This window comes from Pelmatolapia mariae, linkage group LG2 (assembly GCF_036321145.2).
Source record: "Pelmatolapia mariae isolate MD_Pm_ZW linkage group LG2, Pm_UMD_F_2, whole genome shotgun sequence".
Lineage (NCBI taxonomy): Eukaryota > Metazoa > Chordata > Actinopteri > Cichliformes > Cichlidae > Pelmatolapia > Pelmatolapia mariae.
Window position 1 is genome coordinate 34437619 of NC_086228.1, and position 17154 is coordinate 34454772.

At 42.1% G+C, this 17154-nt stretch overlaps 2 protein-coding genes across 4 annotated transcripts; both read right to left on the minus strand.

The window, feature by feature from the left end:
• Window positions 1-550: 550 nt before the first annotated feature.
• Window positions 551-5831, minus strand: pdgfrl (platelet-derived growth factor receptor-like). The gene is made up of 6 exons (XM_063487864.1): window positions 5599-5831; window positions 4321-4591; window positions 4090-4241; window positions 2072-2365; window positions 1400-1536; window positions 551-871 (listed from the first exon to the last, which is right to left on the minus strand). Exons 1-6 carry the CDS (start codon window positions 5651-5653, stop codon window positions 683-685), a joined length of 1098 nt encoding a protein of 365 aa, XP_063343934.1. The 5' UTR covers window positions 5654-5831; the 3' UTR covers window positions 551-682.
• Window positions 5832-6541: 710 nt separating this feature from the next.
• On the minus strand, window positions 6542-16761 carry slc7a2 (solute carrier family 7 member 2). Of its 3 annotated transcripts, XM_063499356.1 has the most exons (12): window positions 16527-16761; window positions 15021-15398; window positions 14780-14935; window positions 13717-13882; window positions 13435-13571; window positions 13132-13354; window positions 12260-12399; window positions 9741-9843; window positions 9078-9289; window positions 8801-8967; window positions 8584-8692; window positions 6542-7961 (listed from the first exon to the last, which is right to left on the minus strand). In XM_063499356.1, the coding sequence occupies exons 2-12, from the start codon at window positions 15388-15390 to the stop codon at window positions 7780-7782; spliced, it is 1965 nt and encodes a 654-aa protein (XP_063355426.1). In that variant the 5' UTR covers window positions 15391-15398; window positions 16527-16761; the 3' UTR covers window positions 6542-7779. The 3 variants fall into 3 exon arrangements, with proteins under 3 accessions (XP_063355426.1, XP_063355420.1, XP_063355410.1); XM_063499350.1 differs by lacking the exons at window positions 12260-12399; window positions 16527-16761 and adding an exon at window positions 11867-12003 and having other exon boundaries at window positions 15021-15405; XM_063499340.1 differs by lacking the exon at window positions 16527-16761 and having other exon boundaries at window positions 15021-15405.
• Window positions 16762-17154: the final 393 nt, after the last annotated feature.

Here is a 17154-nt window from a genome sequence, read left to right on the forward strand (position 1 = left end):
ATTAAGACGTCCGCCTGGCACACAGCTCCTCTTCAGACAGAGCGGGACTCTGACTCCTGCCACTCTCCTTTCTGTTTTTTCTTACAGCTTCATTACTCTGTTTAAATGAATGTCTTGTCTGTTTAAATGAAGGCTAACTCTGATTAGTCAGGGATGTTTGATTTGGTGTCCAACACAGCCCTCTGCCAGAAGTGACAGCAGCCATGTGGTGTCTTCATGACAGCCCCAAATGATTAGGACTCCTCCCCCCAGAGCTTGTGCTATTACCTTCATTTATGTTATTCTAAAGTTAAGAAAATTGTGTTTTCCAGTTTTGTTGACTCTGGGATCACATGACGCACGTTATGAAACAACTTTTCTTTTATGTTCCTGAGATCTTGAGTAGTTTGGAGTGTGCTGATTGGCTCTTTACTGTTCTTTGGACTTCAGGTATTTGCATGCTTAGGCTCACTGTCGTGCTGCAAAATGAAACCTCTAAATATTTGTTTTAATAGATGTATGTGAATGACTGTCGTCCATAGCTTGCATTTAATGACATGAACTTTTCAACTTGGCAAAAATGTATTTTTATTTATATACATGCTGATTTCATGTGTTTCGTAGATTAAAAAAAAAAAAGACACACCAATGTGTCAAAAACTCTTGAATATCAGATGGAGCCAGCAGGTCAGGTTGTTTGGGGCTATTTGGAGATGATGGTGGTCCCCACGATTGTCTCGCCATGCTGGCTCTTGGCTTTACACATGTATTCTCCAAAGTCGATGGTTTCCATGTCCTCTACCGTCAGGATGCTCTGGGTGACGCGTGTGGTGTAGCCCATACCTCTGTTAACCAGCCTCCAGGAAGTCTGGATGTGAACAGGTCGGGAGCCCTACACAACATGAACACGTGATTTCCTCCCACTGTGACAGTTATCAGCAACAATAAAGAGCATAATTGTAAAGGTGGCAACAGAATCTTTTACTCCTAACCTTCAGCTTTTAAGGAGAACATCACGTATACCACAACTTGTTTTTTTTTGTTTGTTTGTTAGGACATCTGCGCAATACTCAAATGCAGTGAGTAAATTTTATAGTGACAACAAGGCTAATGAATCATAAAAACGTGCAACTAAATAATACCTTCTCTTCTAAAATCATTATTAAACTAAAAAAAAACCAACTAAATATATGAAGTATAAATTTCAACCTCAGCTCTGTCCTGTAGACTCCTTTGTTGTTTTTCTAAATAATAAAAGGTTGGACAGAATTATTATTATAAAAAGTACATTTTAAGGGCCTTTTAAAAACATGTTGATTCATTCTTAAAAACTAACTTTACCCATTTAAGGACTACGATGATCTTTTTCATTTTTAAAACCTGTAATCGGGTCTGACTTTTACTCCAATATTTCTCTTACCTGACCGGGATAAGTCCAAGTGAAGCTCACGTCCACGTCTGGCTCTCCCAGCACTGTGCAGGTTACATTGACGTTGTCGCCTCCTCTCACAGAGTCTGGAGAGGCTTCAAGGCTCACAAACGGTGGCCCACTGGGAACTGTCATCGAGAGAAAGATAAGTTCCGTCTCCTTAAAGTATTAAAGTCATTTAAAAAAAAAACATAAATGTATATAAATATTTGATGGTATTCAAACAGTTGAACCATACTTGAATCGGATTTTCTCCACCTGCCAGTCGACCGTGCCACAGCAGCTTGACTTTATCTAAACCGCACAATAGTTCCATTGCATAAATCTGTCTCCCTTTTGCAAAATCCAGACTGTGTTTCCATTTTAGTTGGCAGGCGTCCACATTAACCAAGCACAGCAGTGAGGATTAAAGAGGCTCTTGACATTTTTGAAATACAACCCTTCTCTGGAAGCCGATTTAAAAAGTAGACGTCGTAGAAGTAACCAGCGCTTGATTCATAACATTGCGAAATTTTGATTATCGCCACTTAGAGTCAGTAAGATAAATGGTTATGCGTAGCAGTTAGCTCCACAGAGCAATAGTTAGTGTTTCTACATGCAGCATGTTCATATCTTCCATTACTGTATTTATCATGAGGTGTCATGTGATTGACATGTGCTCACCCTCCACATAAAGCAGCTGGTACTTTGTGGAGATCTGAGGGGTGTCCATGGTCTCAGCCTTGCAGTAGAAGACTCCCTGGTGCTCTGGCCTCGGGTTTTGCAGGATGAAGCCCTTGGTGGGATCATATGCCATCTGGGTCATATTTGCTGTGATTTCCACCGGGGGGACCTCTCTGTGCAGGGACGTCTTGGCCTGTGGCTCGGTCACACGGCAGGGCACCACGGCAGGCTGGTCTGGGCGTAGATACACAATCTCAAAGTGCATGGTGGATGGAACGAAGAGGTTGTCTTTGTCTGTTTGGAGAAAAAGTTATTGATATTTTTGTTAAGAACTTGCCCATCCCAGCAACCATAGGGCAAGAGGCTAGCTGTACTCTGGTCAGATTGCCAGTCTGATGCAGAGCTAACACAGAGATACAGATGTTGTTACATTAACACCTATGGCCAATTTATAACCATGTTATAGAAAGACTTTATAAAAAGACTTTTTTTGATAACCACGGTTAACTCAGAACAGGGAGCTGGAAGTCTTGGCAATGGTTTAAATTCTTAGCTATTATTTGAAATAAAGACTGTGTTTTATTCCCCTTTACTGCAAACCTTTTGCTCTGAACGAATGACTGATTAAATCATTAATGAACAATTATTGAATGCAGTTGCTTCACAGAAGTTTTAGACAAATCTGTCCTGTGGAAAAAATATTTATTCCAGTATTCCAGCCAGCGAGGAGCGACATTACAAACAGACGGAAAGAACTCATCACCTGCTGAAGCATCGAATGAAATGATGCCGTCTCACAGTATATATGGTGTGAGTACTGGAGTATTTTATGCTGGATAACAATTCTGATGGTACTTTTCTGTGTTCATAAATCCATCAGTTGTGACAAGATCTCTGACACCGAATCCCAAACCATGACAGAGCCTCCAGCGTTTTACAGATGCCTGTGGACTGCCACTCTCCTGACCACCTCTGTACATACTGACAATGATTTTGGCCAAAAAGTTCAATTTTGGATTTTCAGTCCACCGTTCTACTGAGACCATTTTTAATGAGGCTTCAGTGCAATCCATTCGATTGCTTTCGTCCCTAACCATCGGGAACCCTCACGTTAACTTTTATCGAGTGGAAAAAAGTTAGCGTTCATCCTCCAGCTTCACTGTGTTATGTTTTATGCTATGCTAACATAGCTGTGTCGCTAGCAATCACGTAGCACATCATTATATACCAAGTAGCCCAACTTCAGTAACCCTACAAAAGTCACTGCTGTTTAGTTTTCTGTCTTCATTTATGTTGGAAGTGATAGCAGAGCTGTACGTTTGAATTTTTTCAGAAATCTCTCAGTCAGAACATGCTATATCATGTTTAGGTGGAAGCTAGCGAGCTAACTTCCTGCTAACTTCTAACTCTGTTAAATTTAATAAATTCTGTTTTCATGGATGCCTGGATGTTAAACTTAATTGTTACACCTGGTAAAGCAGCAACACTGATCATTTTATTACAGATGAAAGAATTTAGACAGTTTTTAACTCTCAGTGATGCCGCAGTGTTCGTTTGACTTTGGGACCTGAAACAGATGGAGTTTTGGACCCAGATTCCTCGGCAAGGCTCCTGACTACGGTAGCCGTAATGCTCCGACAATCCATCAAGCAGTGCGGCTTCGTAGCTTACCAAAGTCGTACTAAAACATTTTTTGACAGAGTTTTGAGCGCCGTGCATAGCTGGACGGGCCATCGGGCATGCCCGGTATGCCCGATGTGTACCAAATTGGTTCGAGGTCAGTAAGCACAACCAGAATTTATACATAAGGCGCACTGTCGATTTTCGAGAAAATTAATTGATTTTTAGTGTGCCTTATAGTGCGGAAAATACCATAAGTTAAAAAGCAGTCAAGATCCAAAGAAAATTTTTGAGAAGACCTTCAGAAAGCCTGGAAAATTATTGCTCAAGACCACTTAAAAACGTTAGAAGAAAGTCTGGGTCCTTGGAAGCAAAATCTAAAGAAATGTTAAAATTACCTTTGAAATAGATGTATGAGACGTAGGCGCGATCGTGGTCCTTCTCACACTCTGTGCCATCACATACTATCACCCAGCAGCTGTAAGCCCCCGTGTCGGCAGCAGAGGGCGACGTCAGGATCAGCTGACTGTACTTGTCGCTTTGCTTGATGCTGCAGGTGAGAACCAAAATGTAAGACGCTCGCATTTAATGATTCACTGCATGAAGTAGCTCGTGTTTCCTTCCAGCACCTGAGGCGTGAGTTATTGAAAGTATCCAGGTAAGTCGGGTAAGACCATCCGATTTTGCTGCCTTTGCAGCGCAGCTCCATGTTTTTCCCAGGAGTCAAAATGGTGCTCTGGCCCAGGCGGAGGAAGCGGCCTTTATCCAACACCTGCGTCAGGAGGGAATGGCTTCTGCCTCGTCCGTCTTTCAGCGTAGGCCACACCTTTACCCGTTTCCCACCTGGCCGGATGCGGTTCTCTCCGATGTCTTTTCTTCGCTTGACCTGCTGGCAGGCACCTGCAAACACAGAGCCATAGAGTGCAGAGGGGAGAAACTAATAATAAATAGATAGTTAAATGAGATGTTATCTATCATATCTATCTATCTATAACTTCCAAGTCTGATAAAGAAGCCAACAGGGGAAGTGCAAAAAAACTGCAGTTCCTACAATGGCCACTTGAGGGTGGATCAAGTTAGTCCCCAAAGACTTTAATTTTAAAATGACCAAAAAATAAACTCATTTATATCATGATGCAAATAAAAGGTTTAATTTCCACCTTCATGGTGAACTTTTCTATAACCCGTTTGAGGCAGTTGTACAAAACCCTAAAATGATCCAAAATGATTGTTAGGGTTACAATGACAATGTCACAAGAACACTGCAGCTCTGTCCATTTGAGTTAGCTGCTCTTTCTCCAGCTGTGGCAACATTAAAACAGGATGTGTAAAAAGTCCAAGTTACTGGCACAGTATGACCATAGCCGTTCCTCTCCTTCTGCTCTCTTGTTCTCTGTGAAACACAAACCGTTAAATACAAGAAAAATCAGCCTGAAGTGTAGACTTTCAGAATTTGTTGTTTTATTCCTCAGAGCTGCATTAATGGAAACTCAGAGAGAGGTCAGTAGTACAGGCCAGATAATTAAAAACGCCTGCTGCATACCTTAGATCCAGCTGGTTTGAGTCGGTCTGCAGGAGCACTTTGGGAAAAACTTAAATCCTTTGCATGCTTTTACACTTTGCATACATAAAATGCAAAGATTTTTTTTAATCAGTGGCTGCAGACCTCAGAGGGAGTGTAAACAGAATTTAAACTTTGCAGTTTGTGAGTGAGATCTACTGCGTGATTGCACCTCCCATTCTACGCCCACCACATAGGCCGATGCCCCCAGCCAGTCCTGATGCATCCTCAGATTGTCTCATTCTCCCTCTTCTGCCTTGTTACAGCCAAAGGTGTCATGATTACGTTAACAGCTGTCTTTCTTCACTAACAAATTGACATGACAGATGTGGAAATGGAGACTTACCATTTTGGAGCTCTACCACGAGCAGAGTCAAGCAAAGCACAGCCCAGAGGTTCATGGTCAGAGGGTCGAGGAATCTGCAAGTTCTGGAGAGAGATCGGGGGGTTTATGAAGGAGTGAGGCGGGTAAAGAAAGTCAGGCTTGGAGCTTGGCTGGAAATTTGCAGGCTCCAGTTGCCCTATTTAGATTTTCAGCTCCATCCTCCTCACAGACTGAACGGAAGAGGGAAAATAACTTCAGAGCTCCTCTGTTTACTCCCATTTCTCTGATCTGAAGAGCAGAAACTTGTAGTTGGAAGCCCTCTGCTGGCCCTCAGTGTGAACTGTCCTTCTTTTAGACAAGAAAAGTCAAGGCACATGCCCATACCTATATTGAAGGAAATTGAAATATTAATAGTGCCTCATTATGAATAGCTAGATATATGTACCGGCATGTAACCTGAAAAAATGTGAGCAGCTCATTGGGAATCCAGAGAGAGCTGGAGAGTCTTTTTTGACTTGGTTTTCTAATTATACCTTTTTATTTTTGTGTCATAGAACAAGGACTTTAGACTTTTAGTGGGAACTTCATTGATGTCATTGTCAATGTTTTCATGAGACTGAAGCACAAGTGCAGCTGTCACAATGCTCCTTTCTCTGATTCTTGTGTTTTTGCAGAAACAAATCCTTAAGCGGATTACTTTCTTTGAAATGAGCTTAAAAAAGCATAGATCACAACTACAAATATAAGTATTTATCTTTGCTTAGAGTTTAGATGTGAAAGTCAGCTAACTTTTAATAAGTTTTTGTTCTTGAATAATTTTTGAGCAGCGCCCCCAAGTGGAGAGTGTGTGTTTATGGACACTCCTGTTTTTGAGAAGTTTCTGAGGAAAAAATACAAACTAAAAAGTTCATCTTCCTGTGGAAATTACAAGCGATAAGACACATCTGACACTGCATTACCGGAAAATACATTTTATTTTATTGTATTTGTGCAGTTGGTAATAAGTGACACTCCATTACAGCATCTTCTGCAGTACGTTCTTCATCCTGTACCCTCATCGCAGTCCCCTGCACGTCAGTGTAGAGCTTCTTTGTAGCAGAACACCTTACTAACACCTGCTGAATTTGTTTCACAGTTTTTAGACCACTGAGCACATCGATGAACCACAGCTTCAATGCTCTATCTATGGAAAAATGTACTCCAAGGAAAACACCAGCAGTGTTTAAAAGCCAAGAGGAATGAATACAACCACACAAAATCTCTTGAAACCAGTTACAAACCATTTAAAAAATATATATATACACATGAGGAATGAGGAGCGTATTTTATATACAGGAATACTTTGTTAGGCAGCGATGACAAGAGAGGACATTTTCATGAAGGTTATATTAACAGCATGTCTACATCAAAATATCACAAAATATCAGACAAACAGGAAAATATATGTGATAGAGTGAGAGCTCTGCATCAAATAACTATGTTTTTATTTATGTAGTAACAAGGTCAACAAACTCCAGGGGGGACCTGTTAAATAAGACCACAGCAACAGTTACAGAGATCTCACTACCTATAACAGAGCTTTCTGTGGGTTGTTACATAATACCTACACATGGCTGAAAACTACCACCAACACTTGGCGTGCTTTCAGGTGAGTCATGTCAGGACATGTTATGTGCCTACAAAACTATTTCACACATTGTACATTTCTCTGAAAGTCTTGTGATTATGATTTATACACAGCTAGTAGAATTATACGTGTAATGATCATCAGAAAGGGCTAACAACCAAATTCTGGGCCGGTCACCCTTCTGCTCTAAGCTACTGGTGTATCAAACTCTACATTGAACTTTACATTGATACCTTACCTGTACAAACCTGTCAGTGTATGAAAAGCTTCTCTGCAGCCTTGCACTGACTGTTTCAACGCTAAAATAAATGAAAATCACTCTCCAGTGTGTTACCTGTCCGTTCTCCCTCCATGCTTGTCCACAAATGTGACTCATGGGATGTGGTCCCATCCCAGTCATAGAGCGATTCCTCATTATGTGCCACTGATACGTAATACTGATGCTGCCTTTGCAGACTGAATGTGCTTGTGAAGCACACACGGTGAAGCTGTATATACAGGCACATCCAGGAATAGCTGCTGTGTGCTTTTATGCATCTGTTCCCTCACACAGTCTGTGAATGAGCCGGCAGCCTTTAACACTGGCTGGTCTTTTCTGAGCAGATGAAAGACTCCTGTTCCTTTCCTTCTGCATCCACATTGTCACGCTTCTCCTGGTTGCTCCTGGTGTTTTCCTGTGCTGTGCCACTTTGAAGCTGGAGCTGGCGCTGACGCTCCACACTGTGCCACACGCCATACCCAAAGTAGATCAGGAAGCCTGAGAAAAGTGGTGATGAGACGGGGAGATGTGGAAAAGAGCTTACTGGGAACAACTTGACTCTGTTCAAAGGTAACCAAAATAATCTACCAGCATATCTAAAGCTCTATTATATCTTCATTGTTTACTCACTTTACCCTTACAGATTAATTTCCAAAGGGAAACCTTAAGAGCTTCAAAAAATAAACTAAAATTGAACTGCAGCCCCTCAAATTGCCATTTGAGGCTGTTTTCAAGAGTTATTCTCTGCATATCCTCTCATGGTAAAATGTATAAATCCACAGCAGAAGTAAACAACTTTACATGCTGATGTTTAAAAAGACAAAGAAAATGTTATTGATTGTTAGCATAGACAATAATCAAGGTTATTTAGCGTTGGTTTTTGAAATCTCATTTTGAAACTTTGATCAAATAAACAGATATGACAAGGAGGTATGAGTATGACTGCAAAACCATTTGCTCATTGGTCAACAACATGTGATTGACAAGTAATTAGCCAGCAGGTAACCCTCTGTTTTAACATAATATAACTAAAATTTGCAAAGCAGATTAAATATTTATTTAATATGACTCAAATATCTTCCTTAAAAATTTGTATTGGCTCATGGCTAAAGGCACTCACCAGCAGCCATCCACACAGAGAAACGTATCCAGGTGTCTCCACTCAGCTGAACCATCAGGTAAATGTTGACAAATATGCTTAAAATTGGCAGAAAAGGTAGAAGAGGTACCTAGAAAGGAAAAATCACACCAAAATAATCAGTTTTAGTTGCTGGATCCACGTTATCACATAACAAAAGACCTAGTATTAAAACCAGAGTTACAGAGCTGGTGCGTACCATGAAGGAGACCTTCTTCTTAGTCTGAGGCTGCCTGATAACCATAAAGATGCAGCTGCTGAAGACGAGCAGACACACGGACAGCGAGGCCAGGATCCACACTTCCAAACCCAAAACGGAGTTGATGTGGTATGTGGTGAGATAGCTGATCACACACACCACCAACACTGTGGATTGACGACATTCACACAATTAATTGTGACACAGAAACCTTAAAAACAGACTGAAGTCAATCAGGAGAAAAAATCCTCACTGAGAACGTAAACTGTGAACTTACCTAGAACGCCAATGGACATGTTGACAACACTGGACGAACGCTCGGAAGGTGTCTCGGGAGGGTGTAGAATAGTCTGCAGTGTGGAGCTGCCTCCCTTTAGCATGTTGAGGTGGGACTCTGACTCTGTCAAGTCTGACTCGCCCTCTTCAGACGCGAGGCAATCCCTGTCACCTTTACTTGCCTGCCGCTCCAGAGCTCCATCTGGCTGATACCTGGAAGAAAGAGAAATGTTGGTTTTTACTGAGGTTTAAACTCCACATTGCTCTGCTGTAAGGCGGCGTTATGTTCTGATGTAGTCTCAGTGTTCTGCACTTCTATCAACTACTGTATGTCCTTCACAAAAGCGCTAGACTTTAATTTAAATGATTCAGTTTGACTGAACAAGCAAAGTGTGTCCGTATTTACTGATCTTTGTGGTGCAGGCAACAGAGGTGTGCAGCAAGTTCAGTTTAGCAAGTAAACATCTTTATTTACTCAAGCAGCCACTGAGCAGTGTACAGTCAGACCATTCACAGCCCTTACATCACCAGTGTGATGCAATAACAAGCAAGGCGATCATTCCTGTGGGCATCTGGGAAAGCTATTAGAGACGCTCCTGCAGAATATTACACAAAGATGATTCTGCTCCAGTTAAACTTTTGAGTTATTTAAAAATGCACCAACCTGAGAAGCAGTACACACACAGCAACCAGCGAATAGGCCAGCAGAGTTCCAATGGACATCATGTCCACCAGGGCTTTGAGGTCAAACAGGAAAGCCATGATGGCTAAAGTAAGCAATAAAAGAAGAAGGAAAGAAATGAACACAAACACTTTCACCCTTAACACTAAATTTCAACAGGTAGGATCATTACTGATTCCCTTCACAGTCACAGAACACGATCCTTTACATACACATACAGTAACATGGAAAAGACATTTCCTTCTAATTGAACGTGACAGTCACCAGATGCAAATTAAGTTTCATGCAGACGTGTTTTCACTAGAGCACAACAGAGCTGAATATGTCCACAGTATGATACAACAGCTGTATTCATCTCCATATTGAGTGTCATTTGATGTGAGATATACTGCGGTGTTGCTTGTCTTGTATCTCAGCACCAGACTTCAGTATGGAAGTTTTCTCAGCAGCATGGTTCAGACACAGAGCAGTGGTATGTCCGCTGCTTCTCACAACATTATATTTAAGCAAAAATATCAAAGAAAGCTCCCCTGCTTGGTACCACCAGGTGCTCAGTACATAGCCTGTGGTGGTGGTGCAGGTGTGTTGGGTCTCTCCCAGGGTTCACATCTGCCAGCCACTTCACAAAACTGCAAGTCTAAGCTGGATGAGTGCGATCCACAGCAGGAGAGCTTTAAAAATAGACAATCTTAATACTGCGAGAGCCAGTGTTAATTCTGTCTCACAGTCATTTTCATCATAAGTTTTGCCAACGATCCTTTGTTTTCTGACAACAAAAAGACGCTAACTAAATAAAAATGAATGCACGAGGACAAAAACTATGATGAAATGTATCAACGCTTTCGTCAATAAATAATCTAATTTGAGTTAACTGAAACAACTTTAAATTCAGCTGTTTAGTTTAGACATTTAGCCAACTAAGACTAAATTTAAATAATTTGGATGACTTAATTATGACTAAATGAATTATGTTTTAGTCAAGAGACTACGATTAAACTAAATGTGAATCCAAAATTAACACTGGCATGTGCACCACATTGACACACAAAGGCCAGACTACTTGAAACAAATACATCCCATTTTATTGAAACTTTGTTTCAGATACTTAGATTATAAAAGAAATACTTTTTTCAGCAGAAATGCGCAGTGATGGTCCACTGTTAGGAAACTAGGTAAGCGCGCGTGTGTGTGTGTGTGTGTGTGTGTGTGTGTGTGTGTGTGTGTGTGTGTGTGTGTGTGTGTGTGTGTGTGTGTGTGTGTGAGTCCTATGCCTAGGTTTACGTGACTGTGTTGAAAACTGCACCTCAGCTCTTCTCTGCTCTGCTAAAAGTCTGATGCCAGGAGCAGCTGCTGTGCTTTGGGCTAATATTAGCATACATGACAACTTGACTGATTCTGTTTAGCATGTTCACCATATTAGTTTAGCACGCTGAACACTTGTCTTTTGCTGCTTGTGCCCAAACACAAAGTACAGCTGAAGCTAATGCAACACCTCCAGAGCTGAATAAGCCAGCTGCAGTTGCCCAAATGGCCACTTGAAGCTGCTTCCAGTTTACTTCCATGTCCAAATGGATAACCGGCATGAGGAAACGTGTGCACAGCCTGGAGCAAAGAAATTATTTCATTCCTGCTACCTTCCCTCTGCACTAAACTGGAACTCTCCATCATGGTTGTGGTGTTGTTCCCTTTTGGAGCATTTTAATTGAATTATTTAACAAATACCATCAACTGCCAGTACTTGTGTTATTTACTTAGCAGATATCTGTGTCTGTGTATCTTCCTAACCATGCCTGTTTAAAACTCTTCCATTATTATTATTATTATTATTATTATGGCCAGCACTTGTATTTAGTTACTTTCTAGCTTCTTTTTCAAAAAGTAGCCAGCTAGATTTGTGGACATGTGGTGAACATTTTTAAAATCAGACAATATCCTTGGAGATGGAAACTGTCTGAACTGGGTTGTTGGTTTTGTCGCATGCTTATGGAAACACCATCACCCAGTTTATCATGCAGTCACCGTCACCAAACAATTATCTGTAGAGAGATTGTTTTAAAAGAAAAATAAAAACACCACGATACAACCCCATGATAGATCCGGCAGCTTACCCGCAGTGGTACCTGCCGCCATGGTGGCAGCCACAGGCGACTGGCGCTTACTCACTTTGGACAAAAATTTGAATAGAATACCATCTCGTGCCATGGCAAAGAGAATGCGTGGTAGAGGGAACATGGAGCCCAATAGGCTAGGGAGAAGAGGGTTGATGGTTAAGTTGAGGGCTTTCTGGGAAAGAAAACATGACACCTGCACAACTGTGAAAGAACAACAGGTGTATACAGACGTATGACAAGGTCCTTACACGCTAGATAATTAATATCAGAAAGCGTAATGGCCCAATTTGATTCAGAACCAACATTGACTGCGATGCGTCTTTCACAGTTGATCGGTGAGGAGAAAGATTAGCTTAGAGTGATCCCACTTGGATTCTCCCTGGCTCTCACCTGCAACTACACCGGAGCTCATAGTGGCAATAAGTGGGGTCTTCGTCTTAGGATTGATTCGGGCTAAGGCTTTGAAAAGCACCCCATCCTCTGCCATAGCATAGATTACACGAGGCATAGGGAAAATGGAGCCCAGCAGACTGCATGAGATAGCAGAGACATGCAAGACCAACACATTAGTCAAAAGCCCCAAACCAGGACAGTAAATCACACACACATAGGGCTGAAACACACACTGAATGTCTTTCTTTCCTGAAGGTAATATCATCATTTTTTCAAGTTTAACAGCGGTGGGCAATCCCATCAGGTTTTAAAAGGGATTGCACTTTTCTTGCATAAGGATAAAAATGCCAGTCAGTACAATAACAGCATACACGAATTACAGGCACTGGCAAAAATACAAAATGTAATTGCTTTGAGTCCAATCAGATAATCTTCACCTGAATGTGACCATGAGATGGATTGACGAGGTTTCTTGATAGTAAACCAATTTATAGACCCTCCGGGAAGAAAGACAGAATAGAAACTGCACCATTAGATAGTTTGGAGACACTCTCCAACTTTCTCATTAAATGAAGAGGTTTTAAATGTCAGAATGACATCACAGAGTCATGCAGGTGTCTCAAAACAGACACAATTACATATTGCACCCACCACACCACAGATTAAGAAGGAAGAATCAATCCATTAACAAGACACACCTGGAGACATGTGGTCAAAACTTTCAACCAAATCTCAGCCCCATTTATCCCCAGCTGACAGAGTCCACAGCGATCACAAATGTAGCATTACATCTAAAGGTTTGCTGTAGCAATACGTGTTCGTTTTCTAATGCATGCAGCTTGATTTGTTAAAACAAATCCAGCGGTTACCTTGTGGATAGGGCGCATAGTGAACCCACAGCCACCACGTACTTCGCAGGGCCCCAACCCACATATTCAAATGCCATAGGCAGGGGACTTTTTTCGTCCAGTAGGTAGTAGGGCATCATCAGCGTGAGGGCAGCTGACACGCCAAAGTATGCCAAAAAGCACACGGTCAGTGACACCACGATGCCAGTGGGAATGGCCCTCTGAGGGTTTTTGACCTCCTCACCTATCAGACACAGACGCATGAAAACATGAAGCTCTGCTTTCGTAAAACTTACACTAAAACTCAACCCGACCGTGACTCACCTGTTGTTGCAATGCAGTCAAAGCCAACAAAAGCATAAAAGCAGGTGGCAGCTCCTGCTAAGGTCCCACTGAAACCATAGGGCATGAATCCTCCAACGCCATAATCGCTGCTCACATTGGCTGTCACGGACAGGTTCCTGTAACATGTACACTCGTGACTGGAAGCAATGCTGCTTACAATGCTCTGCACGTTGTTTCATATAAACTGATGTATTAAAGGGTAGGGGTCTTTGCCCCGGGCCCCTCTGAGTCTAGGATTGCCTCTGCAAATAAATAAATTACCTTGTAGCTATGGTGACATTTATAAGGGAGTCTTCGGTTATCTTCCAGTTGTATGCGTCTCCTTTGACAAAGCCAGAGATGATAACGAACAAGAGCACGAGCACATTGATCGATGTGAAGACTTTATTGACCCAGGCTGACTCCTTCACTCCAAAGGACAGAAGTCCTGAATGTGTAGATAGAAAACAGAGCTCAGATGCTTGCTGTAGAATATTTAAAATGCCTGCACAACTCTATCTCTGTCTCTCAATCTAACCCTGCAAGGATCCAAGTCCAGCTGTCACTGATTGCAAATTGTCACAATTGAGCCAACTGATTATAAAAAAAGTTACCTGCTTTGTATTAGCATGCTATATTAGCATCCTGGGTAAAAGGTTATGTCTGTACTGGTTTCTCTCGTGAAGGAGGATTATCAAACTTATCACAGCTTTTCCTCAGGACTACATGGATATCTGTACAAATCCTCAAATGAAACTAACAGCAGTGCGTGCAACAAATGCAGAGAATGAAGGCAGAAAATTATTTGCTGTGTTTTAGGACACGACCCGACTCAGATTTTGTTATGGATTATCTTATATTTGCATAGCTTGTGTATCTGTCATCCTCGCAAAAACAACCAAACACTGGTGGACTGTTACTGAGTCCCACTGACTTAATGTAATCATCGTATTGGCAGGCTGAGAGCAAAAACCCATGATTAAATTGTTTGAGGGTTAAAGGGTTGAACGTAACAAAAACAAGTGCAATTGTGCAAAATTCTCCAAATTACTGTATGTGAGCAAGACACAACTTGTGCTTTGACTTAAGTGATCAAAATCTGTAGGAGCTGCAAAAACAGGGTGCATGTGTGCACCTAACAGACTCACACAGCCCTCTGGGATCCTTCGCCCTCTTTAACACAAGAGTCCCCTGCTTTCCTGTTTTAGATTATTTCAGCCGTGGCTCATAAGCTTGTTTTTGCTCAAGATGCAGCCAATTCTAAATTTCATTTACTCGCTGCAGCCTGTGTGTCAACGGTTTGACTTGAATCTTGTGATTTTCAGGTTTTGTTTTGCTGCCTTACCAGAGAGCAGCAGAATCAGGCAGACCGCAAAGAAGTCAGGGTACTGGGCCAAACCGGGAGAATTCATGCTGAAGTGGGTTTTACAGAATATCTCTATGTGTCCTCCTATCATTTCATCGAATGTGCCGCTCCATGCTCTGGCAACTGAGGAGGTGCCTGTGAGGAAACAAAGAAAAGACGCCATTGGAGAGCCGGTGTCTCCTTTACATAAAAACGAATTTGAGCATTGCCCCTAACTCACCGATCACATAAGAAAGGATTAGATTCCAACCAGTGATGAAGGCCCAAATCTCGCCTACAGTGACATAGCTGTAAAGGTAAGCAGAGCCGGTCTTAGGGACTCGGGCGCCAAACTCGGCATAGCACAGGCCGGCCATGACAGAGGCCAGGGCGGCGATTAGGAAGGAGATGACGATGCTGGGACCGGAGTCTCCCTTGGCCACCTCTCCAGCCAGTACGTACACACCAGCCCCCAGAGTGCTGCCCACTCCCAGAGCAATAAGGTCAAGGGTTCCCAAGCAGCGGCAGAGCTTGGAGTCTTCCAGGCTGTTTAGGTCGACCACTTTCCTTCGCACCAAGGACCGACTGAATGACAGAACCTGCTTCAGCATGTTGACACCTGCCATCAGAGAGCGAAGAGAAGAAAAATGTTGAATAAACCAGTCTGCTCACATGTTGTGGGGCATGAGTTGATGATGTAATAGGACGGATGTATTAATACTTGAAACCAACCTTTTAAAATCAAAGTGCAACCAAGAGAAAGAAAATCACATCTTAAAAATTCCCTACAGGGCTCCAGAACTGCGAAACCAAAAGGGCAGTGTGCAAGTGCAGTCTGAGTTAGCTGCACCTGCTCTGCATTTTGAACTTACAGCTTGTTCTCTGCTGACAAATCACAGGTTGCACAACCTGTGAGATTAACCAAAAGGTGGGGGGTCGAAAGAAACGTTAACCCTACAAACTATGAATTCTAGGAATGCTGCCAAATGCTGTTGCTGGCAAAAGGTCCATACAGTAAAGACTCCTATCAGAATGCATTGTTCAGGATTATCGTGCAGCTCTAACTACTCAAAGAGCTGCATTCATGAAAGACATTCCTGCAGCCTTCTGTACTAATTGCATATAAAGGACATTAAAAGACAGACTGCACAGCCTCCTTTGTGTTCATTCAAATGTCTCCTGTTCCATTTATGAGATCGATGGGGAAGCTGTCTAAAAATATTTGCATGAATACAATATGTTAAATAGGCATGAATACTCCTGCTCCATTATGAATTCCTGCTCATTCTCTTTGGCGTTAGAACTCTTTCTTTAAACTTAAACTTTGATCATCGTGACCATAAAATAGCAATGACAACCGTCCAAATCTACATTGATGTCTTTTGCAATGCAGATTTGTATTTGTTTCTATTTAATATCAGGAGATATTAATTTTCAATGTGATGGCTCATTAATATTACAGCATCACAGAATCTCCATAAATACAGTGGATGGAAAGTGAAGATAGCAGAGAGCAAAATAAGATTTTGGCAAGTAAAAGTCCAGCTTTGCTTAAAGTAGAGTGAAGTAGAAGTTGTAGTTTGCTGGGAAAGATGTCGTGTGTGTTTCAGATGACTGCATGCAACATGTGGTACAGATCTTAAAGTGAGGCTCACCAGACTCCTCACAGCAAAAATGTTAGTTTGCAAAAACAAAAAACTTTCAAATGTTTGAACACTTTTCTACTTCATTAGACATGCGGACCTACCTTAGAACAGATGAGTAGGAAAATGAGGGGTTCACGCTGAGACACAGAACCAAAATTAGCTGCTAGAAGTCTCAGTTATTTTCTTCTGCCTTGCTTCTGCTGAGAACCTTGAGAGATCAGCTGCACAGTGAAGCTCAGGTAAAAGTGAGACTACACCTACAGACCCGCGCTGGAGCCTCAAATCTCTCCAGTGTGCTGAGCGCTCATTCACTGTGCTGTCACATAAACTATACAGAGCAGCAGTTTCCACTCCTCCCCTCACTGGCTCAGTGTTTCTTCATAGGATTTGCCCCTGCCTTACCCCTAAACTGACGTCCCTAGAGGAGGGACGCAAGAGGGGAGGAGGGGACCCAAGGGAATTAAAGTGGGGTTGGGGAATGGGTGGAAGAGAGGGGGGCACTTCCATGCTTTTGGTTTGTGGGAGTAAGATTCTGTGGAGGAACTGCACAATAAGCTCCCTTCACAAGATAACACAGAAAAAATGAGGTTTTACAGTAATGGGGAAAGGATTTTTTATTTTTTTGTCATTTCTAATACATACTCAGGCTAAAAATTCCCACCTGTCCACGCGCTTACTGACCACTGGGCAACATGATTGGGCAACTTTCTCTGATAAACACAAGTACTG